The 19,031-nt window shown below is 37.1% G+C and overlaps 1 protein-coding gene across 3 annotated transcripts in view; it reads right to left on the bottom strand.

Annotated features, from left to right (window-relative positions):
* myo3a (myosin IIIA) overlaps window positions 1-19,031 on the bottom strand; it is a 105,869-nt gene that overhangs the window by 47,649 nt on the left and 39,189 nt on the right. For all 3 annotated transcript variants that reach the window (XM_057323110.1, XM_057323111.1, XM_057323112.1), the window contains 2 exons: window positions 5,567-5,671; window positions 5,351-5,450 (listed from right to left, as the gene is read on the bottom strand). In XM_057323110.1, coding sequence (XP_057179093.1) covers window positions 5,351-5,450; window positions 5,567-5,671 — 205 coding nt within the window. The remainder of the gene's footprint in view (window positions 1-5,350; window positions 5,451-5,566; window positions 5,672-19,031) is intronic.

Below are 19,031 nucleotides of genomic sequence, written 5' to 3'. Positions count from 1 at the left end.
TTTTGGCCACCTCTGTAAATGGAATGGAATGGAATCAGAATACGAAAAATCAGGCGAATTTGCAGACAATAGAAAATATTTATCACTTACATGGACAGAAAGCGCACATTAAAAGTGTAACTACACAAAAACAATAATTGATTTAGATCTTGCCCGATTCATCTTTTACACAGATATTAGTAAAACGTACAGGTTGGATTAAATTTAGGGGAATTCTTACCTTTTAGTCACGAGCATTTGAATCTCCTGTTTAAGATAACGCTACCAAGTCACTGTTTCAGAAGTTTTCCGCTACTCAGCATGTCTTAGCGTTGTTTTCAGAAATACTTTGCCTGATTAAAACAGGAAATGTTATGTGATTTAAATAATAAAAACTTCACTGGATATTTAAGATCTAACATTTAATTTAAAGATATTTACAACCATAGATAAAGGTGCAGACGTACCTCATGCTGATAGTCCAAAATGGCGCAGATAGGAAAATGTGGTATAATGCTGTTAAATAACAGTGACATACTGTGGTTGTTCGACCACTAACCTGAAGTGAACAAGTCTTCCCACAATGCACTGTAAAAAACAGTAACATACTGCTATTAAACGAAAACAGCATTTTGCTGTTAAATTTCCATGTAAATTAACAGGAATTTTTTACAGTGAACTCACAAAAATAAAGATTTGATATATTTACAGTAGGACGTTTACCAAATATCTTCATGGAAAATTATCTTTCCTTATTATCCTAATGATTTTTGGCATTAAAAAAAATCGTTTATTTTGACCTATTCAATGTTGGCTATTGCTACAAATATACCTGTGCTACTTATGACTGGTTTTGTGATCCAGGGTCACAAATGTGTAACTAAGCACTACTATATTACATTCTTTATCATAAGGAACGTTTCTCTTTCACAAAAGAAAAAAAACTTTAGACTAAAGAAAGAAATGGTTCTTATAAACTTGAGTGAGTGGTTCCACGGGGAATCAAAAATGTTTTTTATGGCATGGCATTGCTGTGAAGAACGTTTTGTAGCACCTTTTTCTAGAGTATTGGCGCTAAACAGAAGGGCTCTTTGTAGTGATAAAAAGTCCTTTAGACTACAAAGGAAAGTCATAAAGAATACTTCTTCTTTGGTTCTTTAGAGAACCAAACTGGCATGACAGCTTTTCTTTAGATGAATGTTTTGTGAACTCGCCTGTCAGTCATCCATTGGTTGACCAAACAGATCTAAACTCACTTCTGTCGATTGGGCCCAGTTTGCCACAGTATGCCGGACTGGTTGGAAATCAACCTACAAAACAACTGACTTACTTTTAGTCTATTCCTATTGGACTGGGATAAAACAATTACACTCACCGATGTGACATCTGTAATATTTGTATGCAATTGTTGTGTTGGAAGCAGATTGATGTTGTGAGATTAACTATCAACACCCAACTTCTTTTAATTCTTTGCTAAAGAACCCTCCTTCCATTTTCTTCCAGCTCTTGAGTGATGGTAGAAATAATCACAGCAGATTGTTGTATTACTCACAACCACACTAAATAACCATAACACCAGAAATAAATAAACAAACCATGGATTGATATATGCTGTGAGCTATAAATGGACGAAGGACAATAGATCCATACAGACACAAGACTACAACTCTCCTGCGGCTGTTCTCTACTGTTCGCTACATTAGATTTGCACAGGGCCCCGGGGCCAGCCGTAATAATCATCAGAGATAACACTGCCAATTAGAATATTCATGACAAAAGCAGCAAAGCGCCCTCCTTCATTCGTTCCTTCTCTCGCTCGTCTTGTCTAATAACGCAGGCTGTTTTTGTAAAGATGAGTCAGTGTGGGGGCTTTATCTGCTCAGTATAGCGTGAGTCCCTTCAGACGGATAACGCATTAGCCCTGCATGACTTTGAGCGTTCTCAAAAGTGGGCACGTGGAGCCCCTGCGTACAGAGGAGGCACATCAGCCACCCACTTGCCGTGGCTCGGTTCCTGACAGCAGGAGACAGATATCGCCCTCAGGACGTCTCCGACCAAACACACAGGAATTCTCTGGATTATTTTTGGGAAAAATTAGGTTGACGGCCAAACCAAGAAATGAATTTGACACCAATTTCCATATTCTGGAGAAGCAATACATTTGAAAACAATAAACTGATGAAAACATACAGTATGTTTTTACAGCATAATTTTATATATCTTTTTAGATTATATATAATAAAATAAATAGTTCCAGTCATTGATGCTGATTAAGAAATATAAAAGTATTTTTTACCTTTTTTGGGTGATCATGTACCCTAGGCAAGCGTATGCAGTATTTTACTTCTAAAAATTCTATAGGTTTTTTTTATTACTTGTGTGGATTATAAAAGATCTGACAAGCTCAGTCTTGACTCCTGTGTTGTTGTATAAGAACTGGTGCATCCTTTCATTTAAATAGTCAATGGACTGTAGCCTGTACCTGATGTCATATGGAAATTCTCATTCTAAAGGGCATGTCTTGGATGCAAACAATCCTCTGTCCTAACAGATAATGTACTCAATTTGTCCATCAATTTGTCCCTTTTTAAAAATGTCATTTTAAAAAATGACATTTCATTAAAAAAATTAATCTTTAACCTTTTTTAGCATTAAGTTAGTATTCAAAGGTAATTGACATGAACTACAGGTGACACAAGTCACATGTTTATTTCATGGGGCTTTAAAGCTCTATGAACTTTTTAAACTGTCCTGCTACAATATAATGCCACATTTCCATTTTGCATGTGTGTGGCTACACTAATCTGACATTGTGAATGCCACTGCTTATGTAAATGTTTCTGGTTAAATTATGCGGATTTGACAAGCATATATTTAGCAGGTGCAGGATTACAGAGAACGTTCCTGACTGTGCTGGAAAAAAGCAAGAAATGCAAAGAAATGGTCAGCTTTCAAAATATCATTCATAGAAAGGTTTCATTAAGTCGATGGCTTTTAAATATCTCAGGAGATTTGATGTTGAGTTCACAGTTGTGTTTCATTCAAGTGTCAATTTAGGCCCAATTCTACACTTTACCCCTACCCCTCCGTTTGGCACGTTCACGTGAAGGGGTAGGGGTGTCTCAATTCTCTTTTGGTTGGAGGGGTAGGGGTAAGGGGAAGGGCCAGATAGCCCTTCAAACGAAGATTTTTCAGGACCTCACTTCAAACGAAGGGCTAAGAGAAATTTCCAACATGGCTGCTCACTCGAGCAAGCAGCATTAATTGCCATTAATAAGGGTTTTTATGACAATTTTTCATTTTATGTATGTTGCATTCAATATTGTGTTTGTATTTACGGTGATATTCTTTTAACATTTGCCAAAAAAATCGCTAAAGTTTGCTAGCGGACAGCACTGATTGATATTAGAAAATATATTTTGTACCCGGTGCATCGGCGCATGTCCTCTGACGTAACGTTAGGAGCTAGCAACAACGTATGATGACGTATACCAGTGTAATAGTGGTGTCCCATTTCTTAGCGGAAAATTTGTAACCCTTCCCCTTGCCACTTTGTTTCAAGGGGCAAGGGGAAGGGGCGAGGGGTAGGCGAAGGGGTAGAAAATAGAATTGGGATTGGGCCTAAGTCTTAGATGTTTCTCCTTACATTGCTTTGGAAAAATAAAAATAGAAACAAATGAGACAATTGTTTAAATCCATGAAGAGTATGGGGGTGTAAAATGAATGTAGATTGTAGAGGTAAAATCATCTGGGTTTGGTTTAATTTGATGAGAAATGTTTAAGTTCATATTGAAATCTTCAATTACATTTACGTGTGCTCTTCATTGATGTCTAGAGAAAGTACTGAGATATGAAAAGCATCCCATTTGTGATTTTTATTTCTTATAAGTCACGGCTGTACATGCACATGTATGTTTTTAAGATGCTGTGTCAAAGGGTTAGTGTCAGTTTTAAAACACCAAACCATCAGATGAATCTATGGGTAAGAAAAACATATTTACATAGTCTGTGCGCAAGCAACAGTTTGTCTTGGGTAGGCATTTTTTCAGTGGCTACTAATAGCAAGTTAGCTTTGTTTGTATTGTTAGCGGTTAGATTGTTTTTTATGCGTGAGCAGGGTGCAAGGCATTATGCAAATATACAGTCAGCTGACAGGCCGGTAGGACTTCCCATCACTGTAAAGACGAACATTTTATGGTCCTGAGACGTTCACAAAACATATAGTATATTACGTTGTTAATATTTAGACCATATGAATTGTTAACAAACATTGTGCTCTGCTTTTCACTCGTATCCTGTGTGAATGGCCCTAAGTAGGGCATAGAATCAATTACATTCACTTCCTCCTTTGTTTGTAAGCTGAAATTCTTTTGGTCAGATTTCTGTGATGTCACTACAGAGTCCTTGACAGAACTCATTTTCTGCTGACAGCAACTTTGCTAGTCGTGAGTTTCTTGCATGACTCATCAATCCATCTCTCTCCCTCTTTTTTCTCTCCACAGGGTCCGCCCCACCTCTCCTCTCCCTCCATATGCCCAACCCCCACACCCCACCCCTCCCTAAAAAGAGCAGGGTGTCCCGTTATCTAGCCCCTTGGATGCAGGCGACTAATTATGGCCTTTATTTGCTTCTGTTCCGAGCTGATACCTCCATGAGGGGGGATTTGGTGGGTGGGGGGGAAACTATCTCCTATCTGGGGCTAAATGTGGCCCAGAGAACAACAGAGGAAGAGATTACATTAGAGTGGATTTTAGGCTGGAAATTAATAGAGAAGGGGGTGTAGGGAATGTGTGAAGCTTGGCAAATGCCGTGTGGCATCACAAAAGCTTGCGGCTGGCTTCGTCTATCAGCGAATAGCATTTAGCGGATTTCTAAAGGTTTTAAGGCTCTTAGGGTCTAAAGGCTCTCATATTATGCTATTTTGGCAGAGGGTCTTAAAATTGACCCACTTACAGCCTGAGTGAAAAGCCTACCCATCACCCAGCAGCAATGAATAGCCATGTCAATATTCCTAAAAAGCGGTAAAACTACATACCACAAACTTGTACAATGGTAACCACAAGCTCTGTTTTAACATGCTGTTTAAGAGATTCATTTGTTTAAGAAAGGCTAAAGCAAATCATCATTGACTAAAAGCAGACAGGGGCTAAATGGAATTGTGTTAGGCCTCCATCATCATTCTGCATAAATGCATTCTGCTTTTGATAAGAAAAATAAGTGCTATTCAATTAGCACCCAAACACTCTGATGTAATGGCTTTGACCCGTGTGTTGCTCAAGCTATCGGTCTCTGACACACACACACAAACATGTTTAAGCAGCAAGGCTTTTCGTCAATGCCAGCGGGACCAATAAAAGAACAACTTCCTTACCAAAGTCGACCAGCTTGATGCCTCCTCCTGTGGTGAGTAGGATGTTGTTGCCTTTGACATCTCGGTGAATGGTTTTATTGATGTGTAAATGCTGGAGACCCTTTTAGAGGACAGAGCACACACGTTAAAGACCCCTGCGGCAAATGAAAAGGCTAGCTGAAAGGAACCATTTGTTTCTGTTGAGGAACAGCACTGCTTCTGGTTTCTGAGGTTTACCATGAGAGCTTCATGCAGGATGAAGGCGATGATGGGCTCATCCATTCGATCTCCTCTCTTCAGCATGCCTTTAGCCAGATCTGTTACAGACCCTCCGTTGCACAGCTGCAAATACATAAACATATTAGCTATAATTAATAAATAAACGCAAAAATAAATATTCGGTAGACATGCTTGTTTAAACCAATCATTAGAATGGGGAGGAAGTGTCATTTTAGTCACTTGAACGTGGCTTTTGGTTCCAGACAGCCTGGTGTGAGTATTTGAGAAACTGCTGATCCACTGTGATTTTCATGCACAACTATATGTAGGGTTCATAGAGAATGGCATGAAAAAATATCCAGTAAGTGGCAGTTCTGTGGGCAAAAACGTCCTGTCGGAGGAAATGTGGATGTCAGAGGAAAATGGCCGAAGTTATTCAAGTTGATGGAAAGGAAACAGTGACTCAAATAAGCACCAGCTACAACTGAGGTGTGCAGAAGAGCATCTCTGAATACAGATTGGCTATAACAACAGAAGAACGCATCAGGTGCCACTCCAATCAGCTAAAAACATGAAGGTGAGTCTTCAGTGGACACAGAGTCAACACAATGGGACAATATGACACATGATGGGATGGAAGCCCTATTCTCCTGTGATGCATGAACACTTGTGTTCTGGAGATTTATCTTGCATCAAACATATTGTGACAGTATGTACTGTTTTATAAAGAACTTAGTTCACCATGAAATAAGCATGTTCCATGTGGTATGCATACATGCATTGTTATTTGAGCTGTATATTTGTTGATGCATAATCAACAACAACAAATGGATATGGTGTAATGTGAAATTTGCATTATGAGTGTGTAGTAGATGACAAGCAACAGCATGATTTTAGAATTTCAACATGGACACAAATCTCATTGAACGAAGGCAGTTTTAACAAAATGGGGTGCCTAAAAACAACAGCAAGTGCATGGTGACCTGCGAAAGTACATGGACCAGTTATTTCTTGTCCTCATTATCACTATTCTCCATCCCATTAGTCTTTTATAATATTCCTTTAACTAGCAAAAGCCAATTCCTTAATGACATCATCCTCTAGGATGTAATATCAACATGAACATTTTAGTTTAAAAACTTCCTTACATTTAATGATTAACCAAATCGCGACATGTCACTTGAATTTAAATTATATGTTAAAGGCAAAAGGCCCAAAAATAAATCTTAAAAAAGAAGTAATATCCTCTATAGATAGAATTATATGAAACTGACTTATAAAATGAAGTTGAAAGTGTTACACGAAATGCAGCAAGATTTTAAAATTCAGTTTAATATCATTTAAATTCAAATAATTTATAAAGTTAATTTGATTTAACTTAATAATTTAGAGCAGTTTTTAAGATGAAATAGTGGCATTTTTTACAGTGTTCTTTTTTTAGACATTTAACTAAAACCTGTTAAAAAAAAGAGGTGATTTACTAATTTCTCGGTTTTGGCCTGCAAAAATATGTCCCTTTGCTGCATTAGGTTGTGTAAATAATTAAGGTATGTGTCTGATCTTGACCACAACATATTTATGAAACTATTTTATCTAAATAAGAAATGTATTAATTCATCTAACACATCATTGTTGTCTCTGTAGCTCTGCAGCAAAAATATCCTGAAAAACTAACAGAGGCTTGATTCTGTGTTTTGAATGCTTGAGTGTAGTCAACGGCACAAAGGTGAAAATAGTTCTTTTATCGCAGGCATGCCCTCCTGAAATTATATAAAATTGTCTTGCTTGTTGCCAAGGCAACAACAATACCCTCTTATTTAGAGCCATTTAATCGACCAAAGGCAAACACAACTGTCTTGTACCCTCTGCTATTGTAATGGGACAAAATGTTTGTATGAATGCTTTGACAAACACTATCCCATAATCCATTATGTTCAAGAGAAAGACTGAGTTGTGCCCCACATTTCAAGACAAACCAACGAACTAAAAAAAGAGCACACCGGCCCTAACATTACTAATGCAACCAATTGCAAATCCTTTGATACTTGATCCTGCTTCTCAGCAAAACACCGAACACTTCAAAGAGAACATCAATGAGTAACTACACTTCATGTCGTGAGAGTAAACACCTCTATTTCCTAGAAGCTTCCCGTCACAGAGTTGCCTTGAGTGGATGGTTGCCCTATTGTACACTAAGCTGAAGTTGAGCGTAATTGTTAATTACATTTTAAAACTGCTTAAACTTTCTTTCTTCTGCAGAAAACAAAAGAAGATATTGATAACAGAAGAAAGATTCATGTACTACGTGAATCTTTGAATGATGATGATGTCGTCACGGAATACGGAAGAACCCAAGCGCAGGCAACGGCAGTGAAGGGGTTAACAGATATTTTTATTCTACAAAAAACAAACAAAAACACCCACAATGGGGAAAACGAAACTAAGAACTATAAATAAAACAAGAGACTTCCCACGAGGGGGAAAAATGAAAACAAGACAAATAAACTAAACTCGAAGACACGACCAAACGTCTTAAATCAATACAAGGCACAAAACTCACAACACGAACAGGCAAGGAACAGGCAAGGAACAGGCACACGGGTAAGCACACGAACAGGCAAGGAACAGGACCACAACACAATCCAGAAACACCGCACGTACACGCACATACATAGTACAATACACGAGCACAGGACAAAGAAACATGAGGGTATATATAGGAAAGACAAACGAGGGATAACGACATGGGGCAGGTGTGGGACATTAAACACTCAGGGAAAGATAACGAGGAAACGAGATGGCGGGAACAGAGACGAGACACTGGAAAAACACATGAGAGGTAAAAACAAACATCTCATGGCCTTCCCACATAAAACCCAAGGACTCTGCCCCCATCCCACCACACGACTAGAATTTCATAAACAAGACGGTGGGACCGTGACAGATGATGACATTTTTAGGTGACTTGTTCCTTTAAGGGGCCACAAACTATCTTTCAGTTTCATGAAACAAACACTTATGTATAAACAATTACATTCAGTTTAGGTCACTATATGCAGTTTGTCCTTGTTACTGTATATACTTTTTTATATTATTTCATGTAAATTATTCTGGATGTCTAAACTGTGGATATTAAGTGCTGCAAACCATCTTTGTTTTCTAACGTTCACTGGTCATTTGTCAGAGCAATGTCATTTGTCATTGGTTTTACAGGAAAGGTGAAATGTGAATATATCAAAGGTATGTTTAGTGGAAGTAACGTATTCTCACAGGTTCAGGGTCTTTCATGAAATCTCATTATTATTGCGCCCACAGGGGTCTTTGGCATTGTACGCCTTCATGTTTGCCTGTCGTTTATAAGAGTTAATGAAGCTAACTGCCGTTTCTTATCAGTTTATGAGTGTTGATGCAGGGTTTAAGCCACTTATTTGTGATCATTTTGTCAATATTGGTAAAAAGTGCTGCCCTTAAGTCAACATGAAGTCAAAATTGACTTCATTCTGATATGACACATTCACTTTTCACAATCCAATATCTTATATGGTTGGTTAGTTAAAGGGGTCATATGACTCGTTTAGCCAGTTAACCAGTGCGTAGTGACTGGTCGAATACTGCAAGTGTGTGAAGGAAATGTAAAGCCTCTTAGCATATTTGGAACATCAGGTTCCAAAGTAATTGTACTGACAGCCACCTTACTTGCGAATACATTTGGGCGGTCTTAGTCAAATCATTCCACGAACTGACTTGGATTTGCGGGGGTGTGGTTACACGAGGCGTTTCAATCAGGTCTGGATGAGCATTCGCTTTTAGATAGAATGCGTCTTTTGTTCCGACACTTTGATTTTTGCAATTTTATGTGTCTAATACATGCATGGGCAACTTATAGCACACCAAAGACACAGAAAAACACGTATTCGTGCCATATGACCCCTTTAAGGTTAAAGGGATAAGTCATCACATTTGGTTGAAAACCTGTATATGAAGATATTTTGACAAATGTCTCAGTGGTTTTGTGTTCATACAACGGAAGTCAATGAGGTCAAATGTTTTTTTGGTTACCAACATTCTTCAAAATATCTTCATTTGTGTTCTGCAGAAGAAATAAGTCATACAGAAAAAAATGCCCTAAACATGCATTGAAGGATCAGCACTTTATAAATATATTTATAAAGACTGTGATAAAAGTTGTATACTTGAACTTGACTTGAATTGTCTGAGGAGACACTCAGAATGTCACAGCAACCATACAACAACATTCTGGCAACCATCTATTACAGAGATTAGACTGTTCACCTTTAAAAGAAAGCAATAAATACTCAGCATTCACAATTTTAAAGTGAAATCACAGACATCAGATCTTCAGACATTAACAGCTTCTTCTCTGAGCACAGGTGAGTTGCGCTGTTTTGAATGAGGTGCAGTTGTACATGTGAGATTATCTCGTCCGTTAAGAACTGAGGCAGGCCCGAGTAACAGTGCAGATATAATGCAAGGCAATGTGAATGATGATAATTAAAAAAAAGATCAATTTGAGGTTAGCACTGAAAACGTAAGGAACAGTGAGGCAAATTCTATTGACAGTGTAGGGAATCATGAAGAGTTGTCTATTGAGAATATAAGAAATGAGATGTCTACGGAGAATGAACGAATGGTTGAAAGCCGTGCTGAAGTGTCTGGAATAACTGATGTTTTGGAGATGGAAGGTCAGATAAGTAGGTACAGCATAGTGGTGGAGGAACTAAATGACACTCAACAAGAAAACAGTGTTAAAAAGGTAAATCTATGTGAGGAAAAGGAAATAAAATTGGGTGTGGATGAAATGAATTAGGCTGATGATGAGGATGATGTTTTATCTGACTTTTCAGATCTGTCAGAGGTTTCCCAAGTATGTTGTGATCAGGTTTATTCGTTGGATGAGATAAATTACTTTTGGAAAAGCCACTGATGTGAGGAACTACTTTCCAGATTTGAAGAGATTTCAATTTTCCATTCGTCATTGGCAAAGGAGGGTAGGAGAAGATGAACTGAGAACAAGAAAGCGGTTGAGATTAAAAAAGATTCTCACAAAGACCAGAAAGGGGAAAGCTGTAGCCAGGCGGAAATCAATTAACTTTGCAGAATGAAATGCACATTAAGGGTGTTTTTGAATGTTTTTCTTATCTTTTGGTCTCTTTCTTTTTATTCTCTTTATCTTTTAATGGATATTTTGACAGTAGGATCTTTAAATATTAATGGAGGGAGAGATAGGAGCAATAGAGCAATGGTTTCAGAATATATTTATCTTAAAGGGGTGCTGCAATGGTGTGTCATGCATTCTGACTTCTTTACAATGTAAAGAAGTGCCGTCTTCTCATGCTTAACATGGTCAACTTGTCAAAAATGAGTTGGCCGTATTACGTACTATTTATGTGCTCGATACACTCCCCCAGCGATCGTACAGGTTTCGGAAAGTTTTTTTCAAACATATAAAATTGTTTCGTAACAATTTTTCTTAGTCCCTTATTAAACAATTCTCCCGGAAAAGTATGCGGGCACGCCCATGCGGCAGCAAGGAGAGCAGGAGAAGGAGCATGTGCAGACGTCACTTTCACTTGTGAAACATACGTTCGCAAAGTTCAGGTGTTTGTTTGTTCACTGCATTTGGGGGATGAATGTTGGATGGTGGATATAACGCTGGATTTGGAGATTGTTTGAAACTGATATATGGAGCCGTCCCAGTGCTAAAAGATGCCGGATATGAACCGCATGCGGTGAGTGAAACTGATGTCTGTGTTTTGTTGGCAATGTGCTTTAGTTAGGGCCAATTTAAAGAAATCAATGTTATGATTTTACAAGAAACACATTCAGATTGTCAAAATGAAACAGATTGGTACAGATGGAAGGTCACAGCTTTTTGAGTCATGGAACAAAATTTGAGTTCAGGGGCGGCAATCCTATTTTCTAAAAAAAATAAGAAATTTGTCTACTCTTGAATTAGAAAAGGGGAGAATTGTAATGGTTATGGTAGTAATAAAAGAGTTAAAGTTCCTTTTAATTAATGTATATGCTCCCAATATATACAATGACTTTTTAGAAAATTAAAGAGTGAAATAAGAAAATATGATGATGGTAATGTGTGCAGAATTATGGGAGGAGATGGAACTGTACTACTAATTTTGTATTGAATAGGAATTGGGAAAAACCTCATTTACAATCTAGTAATATTCTTTTTAAGATTACTCAGGAGTTAGATTTGATTGATGTGTGGAGAAACAGGAATCAAGCAGTGAAACAATATACATGGGTTAAAATATTAGATTCTGGTGTGATGGGAGCAAGACTAGATAGAATAAATAAATCAGATATTAATAGAATAATGAATGTTTACATATCTCCTTGTGGTATTCTGATCATCATTTAGTAAATATTGATTTTAATACTACAAGATAACCACATCCAAAGTTTTATTGGCACTTTAATGTTCATTTGTTACAAAATAAGTCATTCTGTTAGACATTTTGATGTTTTTGGGAAATTTGGAAAATGGAAAATAATAAATTTCAAAACTTAATTCAGTGGTGGAAAGTAGGTAAAGCCCAAATTAAAATTTCAACAGTTTTAACTATACTGTGCTTGTAAAAAAATATTTGAAAGGTTGGATAAAGATATTAACAAAATGGAAAATGATGACTCTGAAGTAACAAATGATATCAAGAAGAAAAAATACTGTAAAACACTTCTTGAAGAAACAGTTAAAGGTGCCTTAATTCGTGCAAGAATATCTTCATAAAGGACATGAATGCTCCAACAACCCATTTTTTAAATCTGGAACGGAAAGTGGTAAAACAGAAAAACATGCTTCACCTTCAGAGAGATAATGGCACATTAACCTCATATAATTAGGGCTGTCACGATTATTAAATAATAGTCTCATCGCGATTGTTTGACCTCATCGCGATGATTTCGGATCATCGCAATTATTGCACATCTCTATAGAAGACACTAGGGGGAGCTGTAGTGCATCTGCATATTGCATATTTTAGTGTATATATTGTTACTAAAGCATGGTAATACTTGTAAAATGTACCACCACAACACAATCACTTAAAAAAAACTAAAACATATACAAATTACCTGCAGTACAATTTAATATTATTTAAGCAAATCTCAGTGTGAAAACCAGTCTACCAAAATTTCATTAACGCACAAGTAAAATTTTTACTGTAGTCTTGCAAGTGAGAAAAAATTTGAAGTCAAATTTTAATGGTGGCTTCAATTCACACCTGATCAATTTACTTCATTTACAAGTATTTGGTGGTTGTATTATTGACAGGTAAAAGCCTAAACCTTAAATATATGATGACCCAATTTTTTCCGATGTATTTCCAAGAAAAAAACATAGTCTTGTATTCAGAACAATATGGTCGTTTCAATCGCTGAATCAAAAATGAATGAGAATTAAATGTCAAAGCTCAAAAACAGACAATTAATCGTCATAATCGCCAAAGCCCTAAAACAGTCAATTAATCGCCATAATAGCAATGATTTATTAGACAATTAATCGTCAATCAAATTTCATAATCGTGACAGCCCTACATATAATTGCAATGGATTTTTATGCAAAACTCTTTGGATCTGCTGACTGTGATCAAAGGAGTATGGATCACATTTTAGAAGGGCTACCTAGTTTGGAACTGAGGACAGAAAAGCACTGGATAAGATGATTTCCTTTACTGAGATTTCAGATGCTGTAAAACAGTTATCTTCAGGGATTGCCCCTGGAATAGACGGTTTGCCTGCTGAATTTTATAAATAATTTTGGAATGTTATAGGTGAAGACATTTAAAATGTAATTGGTGAATGTTTTAAAAAGGGTGTTTTACCCAACAGCTGTCAGAGGGCTGTATTATCACTCCTGCCAAAAAATGGTGAATTAGGATTGTTGAAAAATTGGCGACCTGTCTCTTTAATGTGTCAAGATTATAAAATATTGTCTAAATGTATAGGGAATAGCTTGAAAAAAATATTTAAGTATAGGGGATGAAAAATAAACAAACAAACTGTGTTCCAGGTTGTACAATAATGGACAATTTATTTATTGTAAGAGATGTGATTGACCTTTTTTAAGTCATGATTTTAATATTGGTATTTTATCTATTGATCAAGAAAAAGCATTTGATCATGTGAGTCATGGTTGTCTTTTTAATGCTTTGAAGGCATTTGGGTTTGGGGAAACATTCATTTCATGGATAAAGTTACTGTATAGAGGAGCTGCAGTTATACTTAAAATAGGAGGGGGTTTAAGTTACCACTACCCGTTAAGAGGGGAATTAAGCAAGGTTGTCCTCTCTCGGGACAATTGTGCAGTTTAGTTATTGAACCCTTATTAAGTAAGGCTTTCCTATACATGGTGATTTTAATGGGTCAAGTGTGTCTGTTTCAGCATACGCCGATGATGTATCACTGTCATCACTGGGCAGAAGGATGTTCAAACACTGTATTGACAGTGATCCCTGAGGACTGTGAAACCATTCCGTACTCACTGCATCTTGATGCCACATCCACTGCCATCATTTTGGAAGGTACAATTGTAATGGATGACCTGGGAAATCTTCCCCAAGCCATGTGCACCCTATTTGGGCTCATTTATGCTCTAAATTTAGAGTATCCTCCAGGACTGAAGAACACCTTAGATTTCATCCAGAGGGTGATTTTATCACATGGGCACAAGTCTCTGAAGCCCAAAATCCAATCCCTAAAAACTCTTCTAATGCAGTAACATAACTGGGCCACGATAGAGCATTTTCATTGCCATTTTTCATGATTGACCATTGTTAAGTTCTAAAAATGGGACACTGAAAAAGTTATTTTGTTTCCTGTTGGAAAACTTACTTGAAGGGATAGTTCACCCACAAATGAAAATTCTGTCATCATTTACTCACACTCAGATTGTTCCAAACATGTATACATTTACACTTTGTTCTGCTTAACACAAAAGAAGATATTTGAAAGAATGTCAGAAACCGAGCAGATCACATCCCCCATTGACTCCTATAGTGTTCATTTTCCCTACTGTGGCAGTAAATTGGGGGTGAGATTTGTTTAGGTACTTACATTCTTTCAAATATATTTCTCTGTGTTCATCAGAACAACAAAATTTATACAGGTTTGGAACAATCTGAGTAAATGATGACAACATTTTCATTGATGGGTAAACTATCACTTTAATGTTAATGGTAAACTTGCTTAATGTTATGTGGTTTGTTTTAGAATAGGTAACATTTTAGAATATCGTTTTTTGATGTTTAAGAAAGAGAACAAAAACTTGTTCTGTACTTAAAGACTTAAAAGTCTTCAATGTTCCCCAATTCTGCATTTTACATTGATTTTTTTTCTTTCCAGAGTGCACTGGAAATATTTTGTTTCTTGTTGGGAAATTTACAGTTTGCTTAATGTCAATTTTAAAAAGATAATTTTTTGTTTGAGAAAGAGATCAAACTGTACTAAATAGAGTCTCAAGTGTTCTCCAATTATGCATTTTACAACTTTAAAAAAAGTTATATATGTGAAAAGGGGACACTGATCTTTTTTGCAGTGCAGTACTGTATATGCATTTTTGTTGATATGTCTTGCCTCAAGTGAGGACTTGAAATAACATGGTTTTATACAAATAAATGACCCTGTTGTTTTACCAACAATCTGTTGTCTGTCTTTGTATTAACAACTTAGAGTTTTGAGTACAACTTGCTTGAGAAATTTAAGGTAATCAGTTTCCAAACATTTTTCTAGTAATGTGAACTAGCAGGCGTGTTAAATTAACTGTTTTATTTGAGTTATCTGAATTAAGCCCAACTCAAATCTTTAAGTCAGATGAACTTAATATACTAAGTTGCCATAACTTAAGGTTTAAAGTTGTTTCTGCAAATGCATAAGTTAACTATACAAACATGTTGTAGCTTCTACAACTCAGAAATGATAAATTAATTTACTTGAAAATTCTGAGGTAATCAGTTTCCACAGGTTTTCTAAGTAAACTCAACTTATTACTTTTTACAGTGTATAACTGTTCAGCTTTATATGAAGCAGCCTCCTCAGCTAGAGAAAACTGGGTGAAGAGTAAGGGATTTATTATAGGTTCCTGGGAAAATGGTGGGTCACCTTAAATTCCAGGAGGATTATATTGGGGTAAAGAAGGACTTAAAATTCTTGTAGTGTTTCTTGGTCGAGAAAGGTGTCAACAAAAAAATTGGGAGTGTATGTTGGAAAAGGTGTTAGCCAAGTGGTCTAAATGGAATTGGCTGAGCTATCCTACAGGGGTAGAGTCTGGGTTATTAACAATCTGCCTTTATGTTATGGCACAAGTTAAATGTATTGGACTCACCAAGAGATATGATATATGATAAAAGTAATACAGAGGAAATTCTGGCCAACATTGGGTTCCTGGACCTGTGTTATGTTTGCCACTACAAGAAGGAGGACAAGGTCTGATAGACCTAAGAAGTAGGATTAATCCTTTCAGACTGCAAACAGCACAGAGATGGCTATATGATGAGGATTTGGGATGGAGTTGTGTTGCTTGTGCCATTTTAAGGAAAACATCATGCCTTGGCTATGCTAGACAATTGTTTTTGTTGACATTAAGAGAACTGGATTTGAACATTTTAACCCCCTTTTATCAATCAATGTGATTTTTTTCTGAATAGAGACCTTTCACAACCAAGGGACTGGATCATGGGAGAACCGTTGTTTTATAATCCGTTGATACAAACTATTCTTCAAGAAGTTTGATAAATTGTCTAGTGAGAGCTGGACTCACAAAAATAGAGAATCTTAGAGACTCTAAAGCCTTCAACTAAAATTGCTTGAGGTCCAGTAAACAAACCCTCCTTGCCAGTCGAGGTCCGGACAATTAAATACCTAAAATCATGAATTGATGGTTTTTGGCAGCCCAAAGAAATAAACATGTCTTTTCATATCTATACAACGGCATAACAATGTCTGACAACAATATAATGAAGGAAAATGTGCAAAATGCCATAATCTCTAATCCTGCACTGAACATACATTCATTTCAACATTATCAACTTTAAAAGAAAACTAAAGTGTTGTTTTCTGCTGAACTGAGATGAACAAATAGCAACATCAAGTTGCAACTGATCATCATCTGATAACATTTCAGCTCTTCTTGTGGCTGTTGCAGCTGAAAGTGGGGTTAGTTTAATATTTTCTTTTAGTTCATGTCTTTATTTTCCTCCTACAAGTGTTTTACACGCAGGCTCCATTCACTCTTTTACTATTTTCCCATCAGTAAAGGGCTTGTTATGTTTTCCTAAGATCCACTAGTCTGTATTCTTAGCCGAACATTCGCTCGTTGTTGGGCGGTAAGTGAGGGAGGAAGGACCCGTGTAGATCGCTCCTACTGGGCTTTGAGCTAATATATTTTCCGTGTCCTTACCTCGGACTGCTGCTTGTAAGTTTCTTCAAAGTGTCTCTGTCTAATTTCATAATGCCGTTTAAGGTTTCCACTTTTGACAACCGCGACAGACTCCGAGCAAATGAGACAAACCGGTGTCATGCATCTCGATGCAGGAAGAATAAATGCAAATCTCTCGACCCATTCATCTCGGAAAACATGGTTTTCAGCGTCAACTTTTCTAACTTTTGAAAAGGACATTGTTTTTCAGTCACTGACAGTTACATCTGTCTACGCGCTGTGCAGCGAGTCTGTCCCGGCTCTCTTCTCTCGTCGAGACGTCGACGTCTGAACGTGGCAACAGTGCGCATATGTTGACTGTCCGTGGCGCCGTAGGACCCAAACTGCTACTGAGCGGACCTTGATGTGCCTGGTATAAATTTGATTGCATTATAAAATAATGTTAGGCGTTCATTTATTTATTATGTCAAAAGGCTTTGAGGTCCGGACGGATGCATCTCGCGGTCCGCATCCGGACCGGAGTCCGCTAGTTGGTGACCCCTGCTCTAAAGGATGGAAAACGGCTTTGTCACTTCAGTGCAATACTGGAATTCGATCTTTACGTCTCATGGAGCAGGTGTTAGAGGAAGTGCAGAATGCATTACCTGGAGCCTGCAGGGAGGTGGACAGTTTCATGAAATTAGCAAGAAAGTGCTTTAGATCATTTGTGTTAAAGTTGCTCATCAGAATGATTTAAAACAAGCACGAACTAAGAGGTGGACAGAAATGTTTGGACCAGACTTTTTAAGCATCCTGGAGTAGTCTGTATAAATCTCCAATTGAGAAACGTACAGCAGACCTGCAGTGGAGGCTCATTCATGGTGCTATAGCTACAAACAGGCATGTGGCGCACCTGAATCCAGCAGTGGGAAAGGAATGTCCTTTGGAATGGAAGAGACGGTTGACCATTTATTTATTAAATGTTCAAGGTTAAGTAATTTATTTATTGTTTTGAATGATTATTTTGAGAGTCTATGTCAGTGGCGTTGCTAGGACCTTAGGGGAGCTAAAGCCCCCCTTAAGTTCTAGCTTAGCCCCCCTAAAATATTGTGTTTAATAGTGCAAACTGTACAAGAATTCGAGATCGCTTTAAAGTCCCCTTTAAAACTCTTGAAAACGGCATTAGGCTGCGCTATTTAGCGCATTCTTCAGTTCACAGAAGCACATTGGAGTGAACGTCATAAGCAGAGTAACGTTACAAGGTGTGTGCATTAACATGACATCTGCATTTTTGCCATTCTTTGTTATAAATGCAGCTTAATATGATGCGGGAGCGATACAAGACCCTTTGTATCGCTCCATCCACTTTTAAAAGAGTTTTGTCTGCGTTCACCCCTCGTTAACATTAGTTGTTTACGTTACCTCCAGCAAAATGAAAGCACTTCACACCAATGATGGCATACTTTAGAAAACGATTATGATGGTATTGTAGCGCACAGAAATGTGTCTTTCATGATGATGTGTTGTTTGATTTTTCTGCACCTAAGTTACAGAGAGTTGACGGTAGTTTTGACAGCCCCGGAAAGACGTCGACGGCAGATAGTGTTACGTTACTGTAGTTCAGCCTGGTGCTGCTGTGTTATTCATTGTTCTGAGTTCCGTGGAAACAAAAGTGTACGTAGAAGCTCTTTGTCATTTTTCACACGCTTCAGTATTTTTATTATTAATTTAAGACATATTGTGCATGTGATAGATGAACACGCAGTCATGCACAGGAGTGACAGCGCTCGTGCTAATCAGAATGAATGGCAGGGAAACATATCAAGTTATTCCTTCTACTAAATAATGATTCAGCAGTTGATTGTGACATTTATTATATGGATTTGTGGCTGTTTGAATTATAAATGTTGCAGATTGACCGATTAATGTGATATTAATTTGAAAAAACAATAACTTGTCTTTATGCTTTTCTGCATATTCTTTCTTAATTATTTATTTTTGTAATGTATACCGTACCTGGTGCTTAGAGTGTGGCTATATATATATATATATATATATAAATATATATATAATATATATATATATATAATA

This window comes from Triplophysa rosa, linkage group LG23 (genome assembly GCF_024868665.1).
Source record: "Triplophysa rosa linkage group LG23, Trosa_1v2, whole genome shotgun sequence".
NCBI classification, from domain to species: domain Eukaryota; kingdom Metazoa; phylum Chordata; class Actinopteri; order Cypriniformes; family Nemacheilidae; genus Triplophysa; species Triplophysa rosa.
This window is presented reverse-complemented; position numbering and strand designations above follow the sequence as displayed.